A 24,495-nucleotide genomic window follows, 5' to 3' on the forward strand; every position below is an offset into this window, starting at 1 on the left:
GCTTAATAGATATCAGCCAATGAAATGACTTTTATTCCCTTAACGTGACTTCAAACTCCCATAGTAGTCCGGTAGGAAGTTCTATCTCCATTGTCACTGGGTTACTTAAGAATCAGGAAAGCATATATAGTGTCAAGAAAATGTCTCTCCCTCTCTGACAAATAAAAAAATAAAATATTTTTTAAAAGGATGGAGGAGCACCTGGGTGGCTCAATCAGTTCAGCATTTGCCTTCAGCTCAGGTCATGATCTCAAGGTCCTGGGATGGAGCCCCCACACTGGGCTCCCTGCTCATCAGGGAGTCTGCTTCTCCCTCTGCTTGTGCTCCCTCTCTGTTAAATAGATAAACAAAATCTTTTTAAAAAATATGGGCAAGACTATTCAATCTTGGTCCATCGAGATTATTTCTGCTACCCTCATTTTTCCAGCTTGTGTGGTCACTTGAAAGGATGTCAGCTGTCAACTTGTGTGCCATGGAGAGGGCCCAGGAGTCTTTGCTGAGGCTGTGGACTCCTATGCCAAGGGTCCTGTCTTCCTGGGGCATGACACAGCTGTGCTCTCTGAGAGTTTGCCACCTCTCTAGGGGTGACTGTCCTCAAAGGACCTTACATCTTGCAATTATTCTAAGTCAGGGGCAAAAATCTGCCTCTCATCTTGGCATCCCTCCAAGGCACTCTTCTCTTTCCCCTCCCTGGGAGGGTAGCCAGCACACTCTCCACTCGGATTAGGCCTTCACCACGGAAAGGAGTAACTGCTGATTTAAGGCAGCTCCGCTTTTGATCCACTGAAAACCTTCCATTGTGTAACTTAAATGCGTCTTGCCAAATGGAGGAAACCATACCCAAAGCTCTCTACGGAACGATTCCACTTTTATGTCATTCTGGAAAAGGCATCACTGTGGGGCCTGAGAATAGTGGGAGCCAGGAGTAGGGGCTTGAGGGAGAGATAGACTACAGAAGGACAGTGCAAGAGAAGCAAATTTTCAAAGTGCTGAAATTCGCTGTGTTGGTTTATGGCAGTAGATACATGACTGTCTGTATTTGTCAAAACTTATGGAACTATGTACCATAAATAGTACTTCTTTATGGAAACAACAAACAAATATCAAAGATATTTGTCTGACTATCTGTTTGAAGTTGAGAGATAAAAATATGGGGAGAACAGGGGCACCTGGTGGCTCAGTTGGTTAAGCTCAGGTCATGATCTTGGGGTCCTGGGATCGAGCCCCAAGTGGGGCTCTCTCTGCTCAGTGGGGAGTCTGCTTCTCCCTCTCCGTCTGCCTGCTTCTCCACCTGCTTGTGCTTGCACTTTCTCTCTCCCTCTCTTTCTCTCTCAAATTAATTAGCTAATTAATTTTTTTAAATATGGGGAGAACACACACAAATCAATATTTTTTAAAAATTACCAAGCCACAGACAAAGAGGCAGACTAAGCCTGATCATGTCATGGTAAAATGTTGGGCTTTTTGTTGTAGGAAAACAGGAACTTATCAAAGCTTGCAAACCAGACAGGAGACCTGGTACACTTGGGTGCTGGGAAGTTGCACTGACTGAAATAAACTAGAAAGGTTGCAAGAGAGCTGCTAGAAAGAAGGCCAACTATACCATGGAGACCACATAGCTACAGCCTTAACAATTTACTTTCCTGGACAGAGACATATCAGGCTATCACAGTGGTGTAGCTGCTACCAACCAGCTCAGACCTCTCCCCTCTAGAAGCTTCTGCTTCATTCCACAGCTTCTCCTGCCTAAGGGAAATTGAATTCAAAACATCCAAGTTCATGTTCCTTTTCTAGAAAAGAACAAAGGCTCCCATGACATGGGCCCTCCATTGTGGTGAAGGTAACACACATGAACCATCTCACGAAATAGAAGGAGTGTTCATCCGCTGTATCAGTTACGGAAGCACAAAGAAGGGGCCATTAGTGACAGTTCAGAGAGGACCAGGGAACATTCTGTTATTGAGCCAGGCCTTAAAGAATTTGATGCACTAAAAAAACAAACAAACAAAAGTACTTTCTGGCTGAGAAGATGGAATGGGAAAACCATTCTACTCAGTAATCGATGAAAGGATACTTCACAAGAAGTTACAGTGAGTGGTTTCCCACTTTTGATCATTTGGCTTATGGCAAAAGAATTCTATGTGAAGAGTATGACCATCTTAAAGGGTCAGTTGGCTTCTCTCTCCCTGGTCTTGTGGGGGAAGGGTGTTGAGCCATAGGCAGGGCTGAGTAACAGAAGTCTCATACGGTGGCTCAAATGAATAACTAGGGATTTGGTTTTCTCTCATAAGAAGAAGTCCAGTGAGGGGCACCTGCATGGCTCAATGAAGCATCTGCCTTCAGCTCAGGTCATGATCCTGGAGTCCTGGGATCAAGCCCCACATGGGGCTCCCTGCTCAGTGGGAAGCCTTCTTCCCCCTCTCCCCTTGCCCCTCCCTACTGCTTGTGTTCTCTGTCTCAGATAAATAAATAAAATATTTAAAAAAAATTTTTTTAAAAAGTCCAATGATAGACAATTGCTGGTGGCTTAGTGACATCCGGTCAACATATCTGAAATCCTCTTTGCCTTTGTCTCATGGTTGGAAGATGGCTCTCACAGCTGGAGATTATGTTGATAATCAGAAAGAAGAGTGGAACCAACCATATCTGTACCTTCCTATGAAAACAGAGATAGCTCACGCAATTCCCTGCCCCAGCAGGTTTCTATCCATGTAGTTAGACAAAACCATGTCCTAAGGGCCACCCCTAATTTCAAGGGAGTCTGGGGAGGCAGTTATTTGGCTGGGTACTTTGCTTACATGAATAGTAGCAATATTTTGTTGGCAGAGAAAAATAGATGTTGATAAGTAACATGTTGTGCATAAGGTAAGGTAAAAATCATACCATCAAAATTCCCCTTTAAGTCACCTGTAAAGTACACCTGTTTTGAGGCTTGCTTTCATAATGAGATGTATTCTGAAATTAAAGCATTCGAGTGTTTTAAAGCGTGGAGACCTCCCCTGCTTTTATTAAGATTTCAACTTGCTGGCCCTCACTTTTCAAGTCCCCATCATCTTCATCCCCTGGAAATGACTTTCTAAGTTCGTCCAATTATTTTTCAGACAGAGTTTCTCCATAGTCTTCAATTAATGTTTCAATTTCCTTCTCTGTAGGAAAGCACCAGACCCCACTTGTTTGGATCTGGGAACAGAGTGTTCCACATGGTTTTCAAGGACCAGGAAGTCCTTAAAATCATGTGTGTGTTGTGATCTGAGGTCTCACTAGCATCCATGGAGTCCCAGAGTCCTGATTGCTGTCCCAGAGGGAGAGCTGCTTGGAAACTGAGATCTGGCCTAAGGAAGCAGTGTATTCAGGGCTCCCATCGAACATTCACTCCCAGGTGGAAGGGGAGGCAGAACCAATGCTGTCCTTAACTTGACCATGTGCAGTTCCTATCTATTCTGCCCCCCATCTCCCTGCCCTGTTGGCCTGATTCTGGCCATCTGTCCCCAGAAGGGACCTGGAGGGGAGTACTGGTAGAGTGCCATATTCCCATCCTTCGTGGGACACACAGTGTGAGTCTCCATGGTGTCCAGTATTCATACACCGTCCTAACTCAGAGCTCGCCTGCTCTGATGTCCCATCTCTGCAACACAAACCCAACGAGTTGAAGTTATTTGTTTTACTCTGTGGTTTTATTTACTATAAAAAAATAGTATAGTCATAAGAAACTGAAATGAGGTTGCTTGCTGCTTGGATGATTCCTTTTATATTTTCCAGTTTGGGCTTAATGATACACCGAGCATGAGTTCTGGTCTATTGGTTTCTAAAGTAGAGTTTGTTTAATTAAACTACTTGTCTCTTCATATCTTGCCAGAGTATTTTTTCTATGTGAATCTTTAAATTGTTCTGTGGTTTCACATTCGACAAAAATATGTAAAATGTGCACCTTGATGGTATGGCCAGCTCAGCTGAATTGTTAGAGTATTTGAAGGGGAACCCATCTTACTTTGCTCTTCCACGTGGTTGCCATTCAAATTATTTAATGATATTCTTCTGTCTTTCTGGCTTTATCGTCTGTCCTTATCATCAACATCATCTATTATAATAAATCATATATATTATTTAGTGACCACTTTGATGTGCCAGGTATGAATAATACTACATGTGTGTGTGTATGTAGCTACATATATGTATATAGTACTATTATTATCCCCAGTCCCCACGACATACATAAATATGTGTGTGTATATACACACACAAAGTAACCTACTGTTATTATCCCCATTCCACAGAGCTGGAAACTGAGGCTTGAAGAAGCTAAATAATTTGTCTGATGTCCTATTCCTCTTCACGGTCTTCCCGTACAACCGTGAACTTGTTACATTTTATTCAATATACATGTTTGCTAATGTCCCCACTCTAGATGAGCCCAAATATCCACATTATGCCTAGCTGCATCCAAGCAGCTGAGCCCATGTGCCTCTACCCAGCCTATGGGTGCTCTGTGCTACAGAGCAGCCTATGCTCTTATAAACGCTGGTTACCAACCAGAGCTGGATCTTTAAACTCTGATATCTAATATCCAGTCTTACTATAGTTCTTCTGTCAAAAATGTGTAGATCTTGCTTATAACCATTTCTTCTCTTCCCACTTCCCCCTGCCTGCAAGAATCCGCCTTCAGTTCTTCATAGAATGGCTCCTATGATCTAAATGACCTCCATGTTGCTAAATTTCATGGACATTTTTAATTCCTCTCCTACGGCTAAGCACCAATTAGCATAGGTAATGCCTTCTGCCTTTTTGAAGGACTTTTTCCTCTTGGCTGTCTGTGTTACCTCATTCCTGATCTTCTTCCTCCCTCTCAAGTTTCCTTTGATAGTTCATGTTCCCATACCCGATTTAAAATGTCGCAATCCTTTAAAATTCTGACTGTGACTCTCCTTTTATTTCACTCTCACCATTTCTTAGATCATATCACCCATTCTCTTGGTGTCCAAAATCACCTGTATTCCAAAATTCTCTATACCAGTGGTTTAGAACACTCCCTTGAGTAATGTAATATACTACGTGAACATCTGAATCTGGAAACTCCATTGATACCTTCAGGTCCCCAGAAGCAACACTGAACTTGTGCTCTGCCCCCAAACTTGAACATGTCTTACCCCCTTCACCCCTCATGTCATCCTTACCCACTACCTCCTTAGTAGTTCTCATGTTCACCCTTACCACTTTTCGCATTATGAGTTACTTAGTTTAGGCCGCCTTCCTTTCTTACCTGGTAACTGATGTAGTCCTCTGGTTTGCGCGCATTTGCTCTTGATCCCCCATCCTGCATTTTACAGAGTGTAATCAGATCCTGTAACTATGGGAATTAGATTTGGTTGGAAAATAACAGGCAGCCCAACAAACAGTGGCTTAAACAAGTCAGGGGTTTACTTTTCTTATGTAATAATGATTCCAGAGGTGTGATCTGTAGGGCTTACAGCAGAACAGCGTCATAAAGGAATCAGACTCCTTCAGCCTTCTTTGCACACCTTCAGCAATGTTACTTTTGCTCCTGTGGTCACATCGGGCTGCTGTGCCTCAAAGCATTGCTTCTGTATTTCAGAGAAGAGTAAAGAACAAAAAGCCTTCTTTGTCAGGCTTTGCTTTTTTATTTGGGAAGAAAATATCTCCCCAGACACTTGTACCTACATTTTACTGGCCCAGACTGTATCACAGAGCCACTTAGTGCCACAAAGGGAGTCTGAAAAGTTCAGCCGTTTGTGTTTCCAGTCTCTGTGCATGGACAAATGCAAGGGAGGAAGAACTGTGCTTAAAACTGGGCAGTAGGGGGGCACCTGGGTGGCTCAGTGGGTTAAGCCTCTGCCTTCAGCTCAGGTCATGATCTCAGGGTCCTGGGATCGAGTCCTAAGTCAGGCTCTCTGCTCAGTGGGGAGCCTGCTTCCCCCTCTCTCTCTGACTGCCTCTCTGCCTACTTCTGATCTCTTTCTCTCTGTCAAATAAGTAAATAAAAATTAAAAAAACAAAAACAACTGAGCAGTAGGTCCATAGTATATGCCATCATACTATTTAAAAAAACAAAACAAAACACATCTCTGAGCATCATCATTCTCTGGTCTTTATCCTTTTAATGGTTTCTTATCCTATTAGGCTAAAATTCTCAACCTTTGACATGACCTGAACGTTTCTTTGTGACTTCACTTCTGACTACCTCGCCACCCTTAGCTCATTCCAGTCTCGTTCTTTCTAGCCAAGCTACATACATCTCCTTAAAAGCAGTGAGCTGGCTCTTGTGTCCTCCCTCCTGGTGCCCTCTCTCTTCCTGCCTCCATCTAAACCATCTCTCCTGGACTAACTCCTGCTCCGTCTTCAGATCTCAAGTGCCTGTCATTTCCCCAGAGAAGCTCTCAGGGTCCTCCACACTAGGGCAAGATGCCTGCTCAGAGCTCCAGCAGCTCCCTGTCCTAATCAGAGCATTTACAACAGTGCTTCTCAGCCTTTTTTTTTGGTATCACCCTTTTAAGGGATCATCTCAGACATTTTTTTTTCCCTACTCACTTCCCTCTGCAACTTATGTATCACAGATACACCATGTATCATTATATGTATATCTGGGCTTCATACTTAGAGAAAGATTTCTTGTGCCTCCCAGAACCAATTTTTGTACCCTTGGGAGCTGCATCGCCCTCATTGAAAATACATGATTTACATAATTATAATTTAAAAAATCAGCTTAAATATGTTCTCTAGCATCTCTCTGTCTAGCCAGATAATAGATGAGATCTATCTCATCAGAGATGAGATCTTCCCACTCAGTATTACCTTAGTACCATGCGAGGCACATAGTAGGTAATTGTTAGTTATTTTCAGATAGTGAATGTTACCGCACCTAGAATGGCTAGAGACTTTATATATTTTTTGAAATTTTTCTTTGTGAGCTCATAAAGAGAAAAAGTCTGAATCTGTTTTCCCCGCAAAACCATTTATGGAGTTGGCCCTCCATAAATATTTGTTAAGCGAATTAATTATCTGTACTTTTTGGGCAGAGAATCTGTCCTAATTCCTAAAAAGAAAATATTTGGTATGTATCCTGGAAACGACTTGTAACGACTAGAAATGTTTTGCATTTGCGGCTTATTAATGGCCACCAGCAGGCCAGGAGACACAATGGGATTACTTTACTTCAAGTGACTTTTTCCACTCAAAATTTCTGTCTCACATCTGTCTGTTGCTCATGTCGGAAAAGTTTTCAGAAGCTGACAGCCACCTTCAAAGTGCTTAGCCTTGAAATTTATGAAAACTGCAACTTCGCTGATACTCAGTGCATTTTAAATCTTAGATGAGACAGAACCTAACTCACTTCCTTAAAAAGCATTTTTCAATGCACATTACCATTAGGAGAAAACCAATAATTCATATTATGAAATAAATAAAAAAACCACTGTTTCTGAGGATTTTCCTATGATCAGTGCTCCCACAAGACACTTAAACCTACCCATGGATAACATGTTATAGAAACCACTTTTCAGGAAAATAGAAAAGACATTAAAGAATATTTAAATAGTAACAGGTAGCCATGTTCTCTAGCCCAGACTTAGGCAAAAACCCTGTCTTGTGTGTTTAGAAAGCTTTTAACCAATAGGAGATATATGAATATGTGTTTAGCTAAAACTTTGGAGTCATTAGAAAATCCTCTTACACAGAAGACAGTGTTCATTATTCAAGGGATCACTACATTATTCATAATTTTTAAATACTGCTTGCTTTTAAATACTTTGGGAAACTTGAAGTTTCTTTGTCACGTGACCTACACCCTCATAAGAAAAATGTAGTTGGCTCCAGAGCAGCTTTCTTCTTAAGTAAATGTAATTTCAGTTGCAATTAAAATACCAAGGATGGGGGCGCCTGGGTGGCTCAGTGGGTTAAAGCCTCTGCCTTCGGCGCAGGTCATGATTTCAGGGTCCTGGGATCGAGCCCTTCATCGGGCTCCCTGCTCAGTGGGGAGCCTGCCTCCCCCACTCTCTCTGCCTGCCTCTCTGCCTACTTGTGATCTCTCTCTTTCTCTCTCCCTCTGTCAAATAAATAAATAAATAAAATCTTAAAAAAAAAATACCAAGGATGAAAAAAGCTGTAGTTCACTGGAGATGTATAAGTTGCCATGGGCCCAACTGACTTTGAGTATTAATCATTTGGCTTTGACCATCTATTTCCGCTCTTCCCCTGGGCCCTCTGGTGTCCGGCGTTGTCTTCCTTGTCCAGCCCATCACCAGATCCCATTGGCTTTCCACTTAAATGTCTCTTAAAGCCGTCCATTTCTCCATCTGCTCTGCCAGTTCTCACAGTCCCACCTCATCTCTCCTTGCCCTCCTCAAGTGTCTTTTCCATGACACAGTGTCTCAGTCAGCTGCTGCTGCGGCTAGGACAGACCACCAGAGACCGGATGGCTTGAGCAATAGGAATTTCTGACTCTTCTGGAGACGGGGAGCCTGAGATCAGTATACCAACATGGTGGGGTTCCAGTGATGATTAGAGTTTCAACATACGAATTTAGGAGGATACAAACATGCCGACCATAACCCACTGGCACAGTGATCTTTGAAAAATGCCCATTTAGGGGCACTGGGTGGCTCAGTTGGTTAAGCATCTGACTTTAGCTCAGGTCAGGATCTCGGGATCCTGGGATCCGACTCCGCTTGGGGCTCCCCGCTCAGTGGGGAGTCTGCTTGTCCTTCTCCCTCTGCCCCTCCCCCGGCATGTGCACACGCTTGTGTGCACTCTCAAATAAATAAATAAATAAAACCTTTAAAAAGAAAAATACCATTTGAATCAAGTCAAATCCCTGCTCAACATGAACTGCAAGGTTCTGCATTACCCAGGTCAGCCAACCTCTCCAGTCTCATCCCATTCTGCTCACCCTTCCAGAATATGGTCTAGCCACGCTGATCTTTATTAACTTCCACTTCCCAACCCTGATGTCTTTGCATTATCTTTTCTGCTGCTCCTTACCCCTCTTAACTAGTTCATTACTAGTCACTTAACAAATGCCAACAAAACTTCACTTTCTCAGGGAAACTTACATGCCAGAGCAGGATGCAACCCCAAATGATATTGCAAAGACATTTTGTATTTGCCTTTCAAGTCTTCATCACTATTTGTAACTATTACATAGTTTTATCTGTGAGATTATTTAATAACTAATTATTTAAACTAATAAATAATAAACTAAAAATAAATAATAAACTAATAACTAATTATTTTAACTAACAACTTCTAGAGCCCCCTGCTTAAAACATATTTATTAAATAAATTGAATGTTGGCTTTATCAAACCTATCATGTTCCTCTCCTGGTCCTCTGGGTTGTTCCAGCCAGGTTATCTGGAGGATTATAAAACAGCAAAGCTGGAAACAGCCTTATAGATCACCTAATCCCTACCCCCCATTTTGTCTAACAAATGGGGAAGTAAGACCAGAGGGCAAATGCCAAAGGCCATAGTATAAGCTCATAGAAAATCAGGACTAAAAACCAGGTCTTTGGTTTTTCAGTTCCATAATATGTTAAGAAATCAAATCATTAGTTCTCTTAGGTTTCTTATCACCGTTTCTTAGATTGAAATCCTTTCTCTATTTCTTAATGTAATATTGGTATAAAAATATATCTTTATCAAGTAAAATATGGTGGTGGTTAAGGGCTGTCGTTCAGTTTATATCTACCCAAGCAACATGAATTAGAACACTTAAAAATGTTTTGACTTCATACAGTGATGATTAGATATTTTAACTCTGCAGTCTGAAGCTGGTGAATATTTGGGCCCCATGATTTAAGCCCAAAGATGAGTTTTGATCTGTGTTCATTAATACAAAACATTAATCATAATTATACCAATCTTAATGAAAGTACCTCAAGAAAGAACTTACTGGAGCAAACTCCATTAAGCTAGCTTAATTTCTTAATCAATGTTCTAAACAGCACACTTAAGCCATTTCTGACCTTTTTGAAAATTTTCCTTAAAATTATCATCTGAGAGATCATTTCTCCTCCATGTACACCAAAGATTTGATTCATCATGTTATTCTAGCTCCAAGTTACTGTCTGTAACTTCTAGCATAGTATTTCTTTCTCTGTGCCTAATGCGTCTCTCAAGTCCAATTTTCTTGTAGCACTTTTTTCGGATGTGACTCTTCCTTCCAGGATTTGGTTCATGGATGTATTTAACATGTACAGGCTTAGGCACTTTAGCATTTATTATTATTTTTTATAAAATTGAATTTTCCCCAGTCAATTTTTGAAGTTTTAAAGAGTTACGAACCAGGTTTTTGTTTTTTCAGTTAGTTTCATCTGTAATAAATTTTGCCATTGACCATTTTCTGTGAAGTTTATTTTCTGGTGGGAGTAGTTCTTCCCAATTAAATGCAGGTTGAATTGGGCAAAATTCTATTAGCTTTTATTTGTTTCCTCCTTAAACACTGAGAAAATTTTTAGGATTTTTTTTTTTAATATATATTTCAGGGTTGCTCTTTTTTCCTGGTAGGAATGGAGGTGGCTCAAGACAGTCATCTGTTTAGATTAGATTGTTACCTGATGAAATTTTCGAGTGGAGGGAAGAACAGTTTAGCCCTGATACTTCTCATCCTGTCTCTTATTTTACAGCTGAGGGAGTTAAAGTTTAGAGAAGAATTCTGATTTGCATGAGATCACAGAGATAGGACTGGATTTCAGGTCTCTTCACATCCAGGACACTTTGAGGGAGAAGTCACCAAAGTTGAGTATACTTTACTGAGAGAAGCTGACTTTTTGTTACTATGGCAATGGAGTGCATTTGAGATTTTTTTTGACAGACTTACCCCCTACCTGTACTACAAGGGGAAAAATAAAAGCCATTGAGCTGATCTTTATGGTGATTCAAAACACTTTAGATAGATCCTGTCACATGCTTTATAAGTTCCTAATTGATTGTGTGGAATTAAGTTATTGGGCAGAGAACCAGCTAATGGAAACACATTGACGAAATCATTTTTGAGGGACATTAATGGAACTTAAAATAAAGCTGAAATGGCTTTATGGATTTTTCACTCAAACTGTTTATGAACATTTATTGCCAGTAAATTATATTGTGTCAAAAGAAGGAATCAGTAGGTATGGCTTTAATAGAAACCTTTTGAAATAATAGAATTGAGAATAATTTATCTTAGAATGGATAGGGGATAGGATGGGAGAATTCACCCTGATGAATGTTTGTCCGCTCTACAGCTTTGGGGAAAGTGAAAAATGGTGTGAAAATCAGAAGCCTGGTAGGACTTGGACAGAAATGGTCTTTGTGAAAGTATTTATAGCCCCTCTCACTGCACATGTGAATTGTTTGTAGAAGAGAGAGGGTGGGAGATTTGGCAAGCGTTATTTGAGGGTATAAACAATGACATTTGTTTGTATCTCATAAAAAGATGAGCAAGTAGAGAGTGATATGATCTTGCTGAAAAAGATGGTCTGAGTAGTGGTCACAGGCATTGGTTCTATAACAAAGAGAGTCCAAATTCAGACTCTCCCTCTTCACTGCTCAACGATCAGGAAATTTCCTGACTTCCCTGAGTCTTAGATTCCACATCCATAACAACAGAGACTCATTGTCCCCACCTCATAGGGTTATTCTGATGATCACATTAAAACAGTTTCAATAGTCTCTAGTTCATAGTAAGTGATTTTAAAATGTTATTTTTTAAGAGTCATAAAAGACCTGGGTAAGAGGAGGGAAGAATAGGATTCATAAATATTTTAGTGTGCTAGAAGTATTTTATTGACTATCATCTGCTGATTGCTATATGCCAGAGATCTCATTCACTCTCCGAAGACCGCGAGGAGATAAAGTTACTATTAATATCCCTTATTCTCAGAGAAGGAATCTGAGCATCTTAGAGATTGGGTTTCATGCCCAAGGACACTTGGATTATGAGAAATTGTGGTACATTCCCTTGAGAAGTCATATCTCTGAGCCTGTTTTCCAGTATGGGTCCCCCATGTGGGCCCCGTTACAAAAAAAAAAAAAAAAAAAAAATCACAAATTCAGAGGGCATCGGGTGGATGGTGGGAAGTAAGTAAGGGAGCCTAACTGTCTTGCCCTTCACTTTCATCACATGTCCAGAGCAATGTCGATTACCTATGTCCTCTAACTGTGAGAGCCCAGATCCTTGGGATTTGGGTCTGGCTTGCCATTTTGTGGATACCACACTGTCCAGACATTCAGAAAACAAGGCACGAGGGCACGATGGCTACAAGTGGGTCCTAGATTCAGATGCTTGCATGTGAATCTCAGCTCCAGCACTCACTGGCCGTGTAACCAAAAGCCCCATGTTTTTTTAGCCCCACTTGTGTTGTAGGAGAGGTAGTTTTCCTAGTCTGGCAAAGATACTACAAGCCTTGATCTCATTTTGCTTTAAAGAGATGCTTGTATTTAGCCCAAATGATATTCTTTTATTAAATAGTTCTTTTATTTTAAGAGGTACTGTTAACATAGGTTGGATTTTGGATATTCATTAAACATGTCATGTGATACACTATGAGTTTTATAACAGTAAATTAGTACTCCCATAGAATTGGTAGAACCAACTAGAAATAAGTCTAGTCGAAATCTTCAGAACCTAAAATTGAATCTGTCTTTATTTTGTATATGGCCTTGCCCCTGTTCACAAAGAGCTTAAGATCTTATTGAAGAGATGGGATGAATGTCTGTACGGTAATAAAAATCCCAGGTAGTATGTGCTCAGTGCCACATAGGTGTTGTAGCTGTGTTACAGATATTTTTTGAGAACCTGTGCTGTGCTAGGAAATGGAGATAGGACAGAGAACAAGACACACTCCTCTAAAACACCAGGCAAATAGGATTGTCTATCTGAGAAAGCTGAGGACCCAAGTTCAGGTGTTCAAAGGAGAACATGATCCTTGGGAAAACACAGTGAGCACCTGTAATGTGTTGCATTTATGTAACCTTTTTTACCCTTGGAATTGTTCTAAAAGGGTGGCCGAGCTAGCTGCAACAGAGTAGTTCCTTCTTGAGCTAGTCTGGCCAGATGTTAAGTAGCAAGTGTGGCCAGATGTTATGTAGCAAGTGAGGTGTTATCAGTGTATTGGACAAATAGAGGAACAGGTTTAGCACCAAATGTGGGTGGAATAAAGAAAATGGTACAGGCCTTTGAGGTCCATTTTATGTAAGAAAATGTCATTCCTCATTTTTGGATAATTGGACTGAATAAATGCAATATATATCATTATATGTGTACATATTTGCATAGTCGAAAGTTGGGAAATAGGTATTCTTTGGCTTCAGAAGCCTTATAAAATGATAGGAGGGTGCATGAGGTATCAGTGAAACATAAAGCTTCACAACATTTTAATACCAGTTCAAATACTGAAGGGTGTCTATGAGCAGTACTACTTGCCATATGGGTAAGTCACACAGTTAAGACTGATTTCAAAAGAGGCAATGCTATTTCTCTTGCACTTTTCATAGAATTCTTAGTAGAGAAGGGGGAGATATGAGCTAGGACTAAAAAGTGTATACAATGTATATAAACAGAAATAACTGCCCTAGCCTTAATCAGGTGTGTGTTTCTTTTAATCATTAAAACAAATAAACAAAAAGAAAAATGAAAACAAAACAAAAGCCCTCAAACCCAAAAAACAGGTTCCAAAGGCTAAGAATAAGCATTTCTAAGAAATTGAAAGGGCAGGGATCTCAGAAGAAGCCCCAGTTGACTGCAGTAGTCACAGATGGGAGCTGTTTAGTAACAGATTTGAGATGGTACTGAGAGGTAGTGGCTGAGGCTGTGCCCTTGGGTCACAGACACTTTAGAGCCACCTCCCAATGTGTTACTCATGGTCCTGTCACTTCTGCCAGCCTTTTTGACTCATGAGGCATCCTCCACAGAACCTTTGGTCCCAGTGCTCCTCAAAGGGTCACAAAAATGTTGGAGACGTGGAATGTATGTTCTGCAAACCAGATTTAGTATATGGGTAACAAAAGTTACATTATAGTCTATAATCCACCCCAATCTTACTCAGTTTTTATATTAGGTAGGGTTCTTCAGAAAACCAGAACCAATATGGATGTACATGTAGGAAGAGATCCGTTATAAGAACTTGGCTCATGTCATTATAAAAGCTAAGAAACCTCGCGACCTGCTGTGTGTAAGACAGAGACTCAGGGAGGCTGGTGGCATAATTCAGAGTGAGTCCCAAGGCTCACTAAGAACCAGTGGAGTCAGTGGTGTAGATTCTATTTGGGGTCTCCGGGCTTGAGAACAAGGGGTGGTGAAGGCAGGGGAAGATTGACATCCCAGCTCAATCAGTTAAGCAGGAAGGCCCTAATCCTCCTTCCTCCCCTTTTTGTGCTGTTGAGGCCCTCAGTGGGATTGGCCAAGGGCTGGGGAAGGCCAAGGGCTCTGCTGAACCCATTTTATCACATGCCCCTCTCATCTGGAAACACCCTCACAGACACACCCAGAAATCATGGCTAGCCCGATATCTGGGCAGGTTGACACATAAAATTTGCCACCACATTTATAAAGAACACAATAAAATTTAAATCGCAAGAGTAAAATAATAAATATATGCATAATAAAACATTCTTATGAAATTTACATCAAAGCTGTATATAATGGAGACTAAGGATACATTTTGATCTATTTGACATGATGTGGTTTGGGGTCTTAAAAGGTGAAAGTGTCTATAGGCAGGAAAAGATCTTAAATGTTCACATACGAAATGCCTCTCTGCCTACCGCAACTGTCTGTAGGGTTGTTGCAGGGGAGAACTGAGCTACTACATATGAAGTGTGTGATGGTATCACTCAAAATGTTAGCTTCAATTAATAGTTATCATTCACCAGGATATTCTTTTAAATGACCATACATAATGTCAAGTCAAGGCATTATTTTCTGATTTTATTTGCAGTAGTCTGTTACTCATATCAAAGAGATTAAATACTTTTTTTAAAAAAGATGAAATACTTTTATAATTGCTACACAAGTTCATTCAGCTAGACTCATCAGTGTGCTAGGATAAATCTGGATTTGGAATAACCGTGGTTAATGGAGGATTTCTAGACCTAACAATGCAAGAGGATTCTAGAAATTCTCACACGAATACAAGATGTTGTTCTGCCCCTTTCTGTGGCATCAAAGAACTACACCAAAAAAGGTATAAAAATAAACACCTTTCCTTCAAAGAGCAGGATACCGCCTGGCTAAGTTTAATTGAAAAACTAATATCCACTGCAATTGTCTGTGATAAACTGAGGCTTAAATGATTTGAAAGCAGTCTGGGAGCAGACAAATCAGATAATCACCATCTTTATGGCTGAGAAGTTTCAGCTGGTGATGACAAGCTCTAAAGATAAAAGCTTATTGCAAAGTCAAGAGCTAAATGTCTAGAATGGGTCGGGGATCAATGTGAAATAATTCTCAAAGTGTAAAAAGCAGTGAACGTCCAACGGTCTCTCATAGTGTTCTGTTTTGTTTAACTTTTCAATATAATAGCACGGAATTTTATCTCTTTTTCCTTGTTTCCTGACACTTGTTTCCTAGGCATCATTAGATGGAGACCGGGCAGTGATAGGGTGTTTTCCACCATCTCCCCGCTGCCGAGACACTAGATGTGGGCTGTGATTTGTGCCCTGAACTGCAGTCAGGGGGCTTCAGGGGCTGCTTCTCAAAACATTTCCAGTTGGGGGACTGTTAATAGTCAATGAGAGGCTAGAGTTAGGTGGTAGTAAAGATGCCATTATTTAGGCATCTTTTTTTTTTTTTAAGTCAACATGGTATTTGCCTCCTGGCCTCACTCTGATCTCAGCAAGAACACTTTCAAAAGAAGTTCCTTATTTTTTCAAAGCCCGTTTGCAGGAGTTGATTCAGGGCTGCCCTATCAGGGGAGCGAAAGCCAAGGGCAAAATGTGTGCTTTGAGTCCTGTGAAGGATCCACCCTCCGATTAGCTCCATTCCCTGTGCTGATTGTGCCCCCAGGTGACATGTCCAAAGTCTCCAACCTCTGTTTGCTTTTTTCTTTTGTTTACAGGAGCCGAGGGCACAGTGTTCCCTAAATCTATAGAGACACCTAATGTCAGGGCAGACCCCTTCAAGGAACTAAGGTAAACTTCTGACTATGGTTTGCATTGATTAGTGGCTATTTCCTTTGTCTAGGCAACTGGCTGATGGCCCATTTTGAGCATTTGGAATTTAACAGCGTCATAACATGAATATACTGATTTGGGAGAGATTAGAAAGGATGTAAAGATAAGCTACCTCCAAGAGAAAATTCTCTTGGAACACTTAAGATTGAGGGTTTGGAGGAGGAGGTTGCCAGCCTTGTAATCATGAGATTGGGGATTGATTCATTCACGGTATTTGTTTCCTGCTGTGTTTTGTGGTACCCAGAACCTAACCAGTTACACAACTAGTCAGTAATTGGTGCTGATCAGCCCAAACAAAAGTCGTACCTAAAAAAAAAAACTGAACTCTAAACACTGGATGGAATTTTGTTTATGTGTAATAAGCTCTCTGCCACTTGGGCCATTATGGTACTAGAACTACTTTCTGTGAATATTTCATGTACTGGTGTTAATATTCAAATATCCACAATTGTGCTGCCTTTAGCAAAAAAGGCACTGAGATGCTATGTACTTAGCACCAACAACTAAAGAAAACAAAAAAGAACAATAGATACATATAGACAAACAGAGTTAAAGATATGACCCCAAAACCATTCCAGCCACTAAAGGACCATCCCTGGCTCAAAAAAGAAACACATAAAAAAAATAGTACATTGATCCAAATATAGCTATATTTTTTGCTTTATACTTATGATTTGGGCAGGCTAGAAGCCAGAGGGGGCACCTGCAAGACCAGCTAAGAGGGTCCTTGGCTTTGTGCAAGATTGAAATCAAGTGAGAGCCGGGAGAGTGAAAGCAGAATTTATTGAATAGCATGATTGACAGACAGAAAGTAACTGACGGAATGGAGTGTCTTGGAGACTCAGAAAGGAAAGGCAAAGGAGTCCCATTGTCACTTGGGGTTACAGGCTTCAGAGGAGGGTTTGATCAATGGCAAGCATCCAGGTGAACAACAGGTGTCATTCCACACATCACTGAAGGTAGACAGTGTTGATGCCATTGTCGGCCAAGGTTTGTTGGAAGCTAATGTCCTGGGACATGTTTGGGATCCAGCTTTTCTTAGATGTTAGGAACCTAGGACAAAACTCAGAGAATGACGAACTTTCTGGCTTCCCCCTTGAAGGGAGAACATTTCCTCTTTGGCTTATTCAGAAACGGGGCCTGGCAGAAAAACAGCAGAGACGGACCCATTCTGAAGCAGAGTCCCTTCAATTTCTCTGCCTCGCTTATAGTCATGAAGAATTCAGCGAATACTGGGTTTCTTCATTTCTTGTAGTTCTTTTAAATAAAAGCCATCATAAATCATCATAAATAACATTGCATATTTAATGGTAGACATCAAATATTAGCAAATGTGTTTGGATTATATGAGCCGTGTCTACTCTTCTGCGACACAGCCCTGTGATCTGTGGTTTACTAAAACAGCAACAGCCATGTTGGAGTTTGTGTTTCCCTAAACGGAAGCACATTCTCCATAAATGGAGAATCTTATCACCTCGTGATGAAGCCCCTAGCATTCTTGCAAAGCCTGTGAGGCTTTACAAATATAGGGAAATACACTGGTCCAGAGGAAGAGGATAATTGGTGGAGAAAGAGAACATTCTCTTATCAAAATCTCATATACAGTAGGCTGTATTTTTCACAGTATACGCCACCTTGCAAGGCTTTACTTTTCCCTAGAATCATTGCTTCCATCTCTGTGCTGCTGCCTGCCAGAAGTTACCTTGACTCTCCGCTAGCCAGCTCCTGTGGTTCATATTAAGTACTAAAGATGGAATCTTTTCAGCAAATCTACCCAAGGAGTAGATTTCTGAGTCCTGTATTTTAGGACTCAGAGAGCGATCTTGTTCTCTGAGAATTCAGTGAATCCTCGTGTGTGATTGAGAGCCCTTTTGAAACAAGCTAATATGTGGGCTGGTTCCCTTCCTTTTCACAGACCTCCTTAGAAGCAGAGTTCTTTTTAACACAACTAGTTAGTAATTAGTGCTGATCAGTCCAAAGAAAAATGCTGTCTAAAAGAAACTGACCTAGGGGTGCCTGGGTAGCTCAGTCGGTTAAGCATCAGATGCTTGATTTGGACTCAGGTCCCCATCACGGAGTTGTGAGTTCAAGCCTCATGTCTGGCTCCACGCTCAGCAGGGAGTCTGCTTTCCCTCTCCCTCTGCTCCTCCCTCTGCACTCTCTGTCTTTATGTCTCTCAAATACATAAAATATTTTTTAAATAAATTTAAAAAATAATAATAAATAAAAAATAAAAGAAACTGACCTCTAAATATAATACAGGGCCCACCCCCTCCCACGCCCTGGGAATAAGCTCTGCATTACCACGGAGAGCTTACCATTGCCTACCATGGAAGACAAGGAAAATTTAAGGGTCAAGAATTTAAGCTAACTTTGCTTTAAATGGAAAACTAAATTTTCTTTGGATAAAAACAAACCAAACTCACATTGAACAAACAAAAATACAACTCTCCAAGCATCAGCCCATTTTAGAGATCGCTATTGTGAAAAATTGAGAACAGATGATATGCTCAAATAGCGTAATAGCTGTATTTACGGTCATCTGTAGACCCTATGGAAAACCCTGGAAACTTGCCTTAGAAACAAGTGAATCTCCAAAATTACAAGTGAATCTCCTAAGTGCAATAAATAAGGACTTCTGGTAGTTGCTGCATTTCCAATGTTTATTCTAAAGTTGTAGGCATATTCTATAGAGACTAGAAATAAAATGTTCTTACAGGAAACATAAAAACACTATAATATGGAATTCTACAACTGGGGGCAATTCTTTGCCCCTACTCAAATTGTGTTGAGGGTTGATAGCCTGAAGTGAGTCAGGATCTAGAATGTGATAATTAGCCCCTTCGTCCTTAGATTTATTTTATTTTATTTTAATGGCGCTCTTGTGGAAGAATGTGTGACCAACTATAAAGTAATCCAATGTAGTACATACAGTAGCCCAGACCAGTGCGTCTGTGGATGTTTCACATTTGTCAGCAAATGGTGCCCCATTTTACTCTGTGCTATTGAATGGTACTGACCTTGGATACTGATAAATAGGTAATGAACATTTTCTGGCCTCTGGCTTTACAGTTGGATCAGTTGTCGTGATCCAGCTCGTTTGTGCTGGTGTGCCTTCTAGTCGTAGGAAAGTAGAACAATCTGAGGGAGATCCCTGGGTTTATGCCAGCAGGTAGCACTGTGTAGGTGAAGCAGAAGTGGTTCCCTCATCAGGAGCAGCACAACAGAGGTGAAGGAGGACAGAGCTGGGGCAGATACCTACAGCAAGCAGACTCCATAGCCTTGAGCTAATCCAGGAACACTGATGTCTGTATAAAGTCACGTCCGTTTTGCCTCCAAACTTTATTTAGGCTCCCATTATTTTACCTTTTATTTTAAAATAATTTTAGATTAAAAGAAGAATTGCAATAATCATAGAGATTATTCCTCTATACGCTTTACCTAGTATTTCTGATGGTAACATTTTACATACCCCTGGTGTATATATCAAAACTAAAAAATTAACATTGTAGCCCCATAATATTTTATGTAAAATTGCTTAAAAGGATGCAATCACCTGAAAGCCTTACAGATCCAGAAAATATGTAGAAAAAGAGTTTACCAGAAAAGTTATATGTTGAGGCATGAATGAATGGATCTTGAAAACTCCCACTGCAGTTAAGTTGGAATGTTTTTAATGAGAGGTGTTTTGTTTTGTTTTGTGTTTTAAATCATGTTCTCTACCCAGATTTTCTTGGTCTTTCTTGTCAATGGGAAGCAAATTGAGTTAAAAGACTATAGGTTATTTATACATAAACCATCTTCTGCAGTGAACAAGCAAAAATTAAATCCATGTGTGTCCTTCCCTTACCCAAAATATCAAACATGGGAAAATTCCATCTTCTTTAGAGATCTTCTCTGTTGGGATAACTTGTTTCTTCCAACGTCTCTTTTGGCTTTTGAAGGTCTTTTTGTTTGTTCTCTGATTTACTTTTGTTGTTGTTGTTTCGTTGTTTGCTTGATAATGTAAATTTGTTAGAAGCAAATTTCAGGCCTCCCGCACATCTTCTTAGAAGATCTCAACCCTCAGCTCAAAGAGTGATAGCTTCCTCTCTGCTAGAGTTTAAGCGTTCGGTTCACTGCTATCCTTTTCGGAGTTACTATAGTTACTGTATTTACTGTGTTTGCTTGAGATGTTTGTAAATAATCCAGGGTTGAGTTGAAAATCACAAAAGAGGGTTGCTTCTCTCCAGACAAATAATGAGCCTTAGCGAGGTCTGAACCCAACATCCAGCTCTGGCAGTTTGTTGAGTTTGCCCCTGCAGGACAATTCTGAAATAATGGCATGTTGCTCCAGATTCAAGACTCTACTGAAAATATCTATCAGGCAGTATGCCTATCTCTTGAAATCAGAAAAACTAACTTGGAATGGAAACTGGATTTTAATTCATGATCTGAAATTTGCAGTCTGAATATATTAGGTGTTCGCTTGTTCATTATTTCTTTTTCCTGGTGTCTGTATATTATAAAGACAAGTGGAAAAATCCCTTATCTCAGGCTGTGCGTGATCTGAGATGGGAAATAGGCCATTTAGTTTTGCATATGTATTTTCTGTAAGAACAGAAGCTACCTTTGAATGCCTACCTTGCTCTAAGGATTCTTTTCAACTGTGAAGCTTCCCTGTAAGAGTCAGATCCTACAAGAATAGGAAATAGACTGTGAAATCTTATTTCCCAGACATATGTCAGGGCAAATGTAAAAAATGGGAGGCGGTTGCATAGACCACTGAACACATATCGCCAACTCTGTTCCTCTAGATATCACTAAAAGCTTGGAAGGAACCACAAAAGAGCAAGAAGCCAAAAGGTCTTTATAAAAGAATTCTTCATCAGCTAATGTGCGGACGTGCTCTTACTCTGCCTACAGTTATGACAAGGGTGATGACCTGATTTCCATTTCATCATAGCTCAGGGAATTGTTTTCCAGGTATTTTTTTTTTAACACTTATTAAGAATCAAGGCATCTGCTAAATACTTGGAATACAGAGATAAGTAACTAAGTCCTCAACTGATTTGTAGTTAAGGAGAGTAAGATAGAAAGTCACCCCAAAATACAAGGTAATATGGTAAGTGGTAGAAGAGATAGATGAGCAAAATCAGAGGAGACACTGGGAATGGCACACAGGATTCTACCTGAGAGGGTTAGGTGAGGCTGTCTGAAGGAAGGGACATTTTAGTTGTAAGTTGAAAGAAAAAACAGTGAGTCTCAGAATTTAAAAAACATGGTTCCCTAGGTCCACTTAAGGTAAGGACAGATGGGCCAATAGATTTCTGCAGCTTCCATGAATATTATTACCGTGTCATTTACAAAAATGAGGTTCTGTAATTTCCTTATGACAGTTGTGTTCTTTAATAAATCATGTGAAGGCGATTTCAGATATGATCACAGAAGACTTTAATGATTGTTAGAAGTTTCAAAATTCAGTGCATAACATCATTCAGAACTAGAGCAGCCACTAATATCAAACCCATTCTGCAGCCTCAAATAAATAAGGCATTTCTTTGTTCCTCTGGGTTTTCCCCCCCTACAACATTACCAGAGTTTTAATAATAAAGAAGAAAGATTCAAAGATGTATCTGGTACTCCCAGTATGCACGTGCATATTCTGTAGGACTTTTTTCTTAATGGATAGATACTAATCTGAACTCCTTTGGGAATGTGTGAGATTTAAAGTCTGTATATATCACAGGAAAACAGGGATTAGACAGCACTTCCAAGTTGACAAAAATGAATTTATTTCCTTAAATTTATCTTAGAATGGCTGTAGCCAACTAAATATTTATTTGATTCTCAGTGATTTATGAATTGAAGCTACCAGAACAGTCTGTCAGAGCATCACAGTTCAATTAATATTTGGTCATACGTCTCCCTTCCTTTGTCCCCCTCAAAAGTCACAATAGCAAATTTGGAGAAGCAGTCTGATTTTTGAATTATATAAATATAATACCTATATTTATTCTATACACATATTTTATATATATGTACATATGCATATGTACATACATTAAAACATATATACACATACATATGTATTTTATGTTTATAGGCCTATAGAGAGATTGAGAGAGATGCAGGGAGAGGGGAGGAGGGAGAGGGGCTGTATATTGTGCTCCAAAGCTATGGGTGCATGGGATATGGGGCAATTAAAGAAAGAAATCTTTAAATTTTCTTTAATAAATCTTTAAATAAATCTTAAATAAGTTATAAATTTATTAAATATTAACAAATCAATATATTATATATAATAATATATTATATAAATAAATATTAAATAAATACTAAATCTTAAATAAATTTTCTTTAATAAATCTTTAAATTTTCTCCTCATGCAACACTTTGCAGACATGTTCGGTACCTATTTTGCTTGTATGAGATTCACAATTATTCGATCACAGAGCGTGAATGTTGAAGTTATTCAAAGGAGAGATGAAAATGTGTAGTGGTCCGATAATATCACAAGGTCTCAGGGGCCTTCCAAAATAGAAGAGTCATGATGCAGTGTCCATGTTGATCAAGAGCCATGCTTTGAAAGTGTCCTGCACTGGGGTTGAGTTTGGCCCCAAAGCCAGTCTGCCTTGTGAACTTGGGCAAGTCTCCTAAGCTCTCCTCAGACAGTGCCTAGAACATGGGAAGAGCTTAGTGGACATTAGTTCAACAAATGTCAGCTCCCAGGAGGAGCAAGCGACCCATTTTCATGGGGCTCTGGTCCTCAACCAGGAGTTCCCGGAGTGTTCAGTTTCAACAGCCAATAAAATGTTTGTGAGACCTTGTTGACCAACAGTCCTTTCTCCTTGAAGGACAACACCAGAAGGCTGTTGTATACATCCATCTACCTTTAACAACATTTTATAAGAAAGGAGGAGGATATTTCACTTAATAGATTAGAGAGGGCATAGCCTTAGGATGGAAGACAGCCCATAATCGGCATTCCTTGAACAGTAACTATGTATCATCATGTTGCCTCCATTTTCTTTTTGTCAGAGACACTAGTGACTCTGTCAACTCCTCAGTCATCCTGCAGTGCCTGCCCAGAAAAAAACAGATATCTGAAAGCCACAGGTGAAGGCTTAATGAAGCCCCCCTGATTCTAAGTTTGCCTTGTTTGAAAACTCACAGTAGGACACCTCGCCCATCTTTGAAGATCTGTGAGTCCATATATATGTCCCTCTTTCCCCTTTTCCCCTCTTTCCCTGCCTCCTGTGTTTCAGCATCCGTTCATCCTTCCCTTTGTTTCATTAGCATCGATACATAGTCTGAATTGATCTACATAGTTCTTTTTTTCCCCTTAGTTTCACCTTTCTCTAGGTGCCCTTTTCACCACAGCTCTCTCAGCGTGCAGGAGAAACAAAAGAGGTAAAGGAAAGGGAGGGTGTGGTATTGGAAGTTATTTCCATCTTTGCCTTTGCCTTCTTAATCAAAAGCTTGTGTTTTACAAATGTGGTAAATCGTAAAGCTACCAAACCTAGGTGTCTCACAGGCATCGCCTCTGTGCAGTAGAATTCTGCCATGAGAAGCCAGGGAAGGATAAATGGAAGAGAACATCCCGGGGGACAAGGATTCTAGGATATAGAGCAAGTCCTACCCCGACAGGGAGAGGAAGTTAAAAACCCATCTCTCTGATCTCTGCTGAATTGTAGGAAGAAGATAGGAAATGCAGGGAAAGCACGTGGTGAAATATATAGCCTGATGACCTTTATTCTCGGAGTCACAGAGGGAATAAACCAGTTAGATTTCGAGGACAGAAGCAAAGGGTCATGGAGCATTTTCATTTGAGACTTTAGGAGGATAAGGGATAGGGTGGACTGTCACGTGGCTAGGGAGGAAGGGGGGCTGGGTCAGCACTCTCAAATCTCCTTCAGTTCCTGGGGGCCTGGGGATCATGCCAGTGCAGGGAAGAATCCACATGGTGTCCCGGTAAGCAGTGCCGATCGCTAATGATGGCGGTAACAGGCTGGCAGGCTCCTGGGCAGCTTCTCTGCAGTGGAACTGAGGGCTCCAAAGTGGACAGTCCAGTCCAAGGGTGCAATGGGAAACATACCCAGACCTCAGGGCCCGCAAAGGCCATTCAGACCTGGCTCAGTGGGCGCTAAGTGAGCACAGTAAGAAGTACCAGAATTCACCCCCAGAGGGCTAAGAAGTGTGGGCTGCTAGCCTAATACCAATCTCCTGGAATCTGAACCTTCTTTGTTCCTGTCACCAGGATGTCCCAATACCCTCAACCCCCATGTCCATTATCATAAAGAGGGAGGAGATAATTATTGATCCTCATGAGAAAGGTAAAATGTTTTAATCACA

At 40.5% G+C, this 24,495-nt stretch overlaps 1 protein-coding gene across 2 annotated transcripts in view; it reads left to right on the forward strand.

Moving 5' to 3' along the window:
• The window catches only part of SGCD (sarcoglycan delta), a 936,356-nt gene that overhangs the window by 825,335 nt on the left and 86,526 nt on the right, over window positions 1-24,495 (forward strand). For both annotated transcript variants that reach the window (XM_059416542.1, XM_059416541.1), the window contains one exon: window positions 16,047-16,119. In XM_059416542.1, the coding sequence (XP_059272525.1) occupies window positions 16,047-16,119 (73 nt within the window). The remainder of the gene's footprint in view (window positions 1-16,046; window positions 16,120-24,495) is intronic.

The sequence above is a fragment of the Mustela nigripes genome, chromosome 12 (genome assembly GCF_022355385.1).
Source record: "Mustela nigripes isolate SB6536 chromosome 12, MUSNIG.SB6536, whole genome shotgun sequence".
Classification (NCBI taxonomy): Eukaryota; Metazoa; Chordata; class Mammalia; order Carnivora; family Mustelidae; genus Mustela; species Mustela nigripes.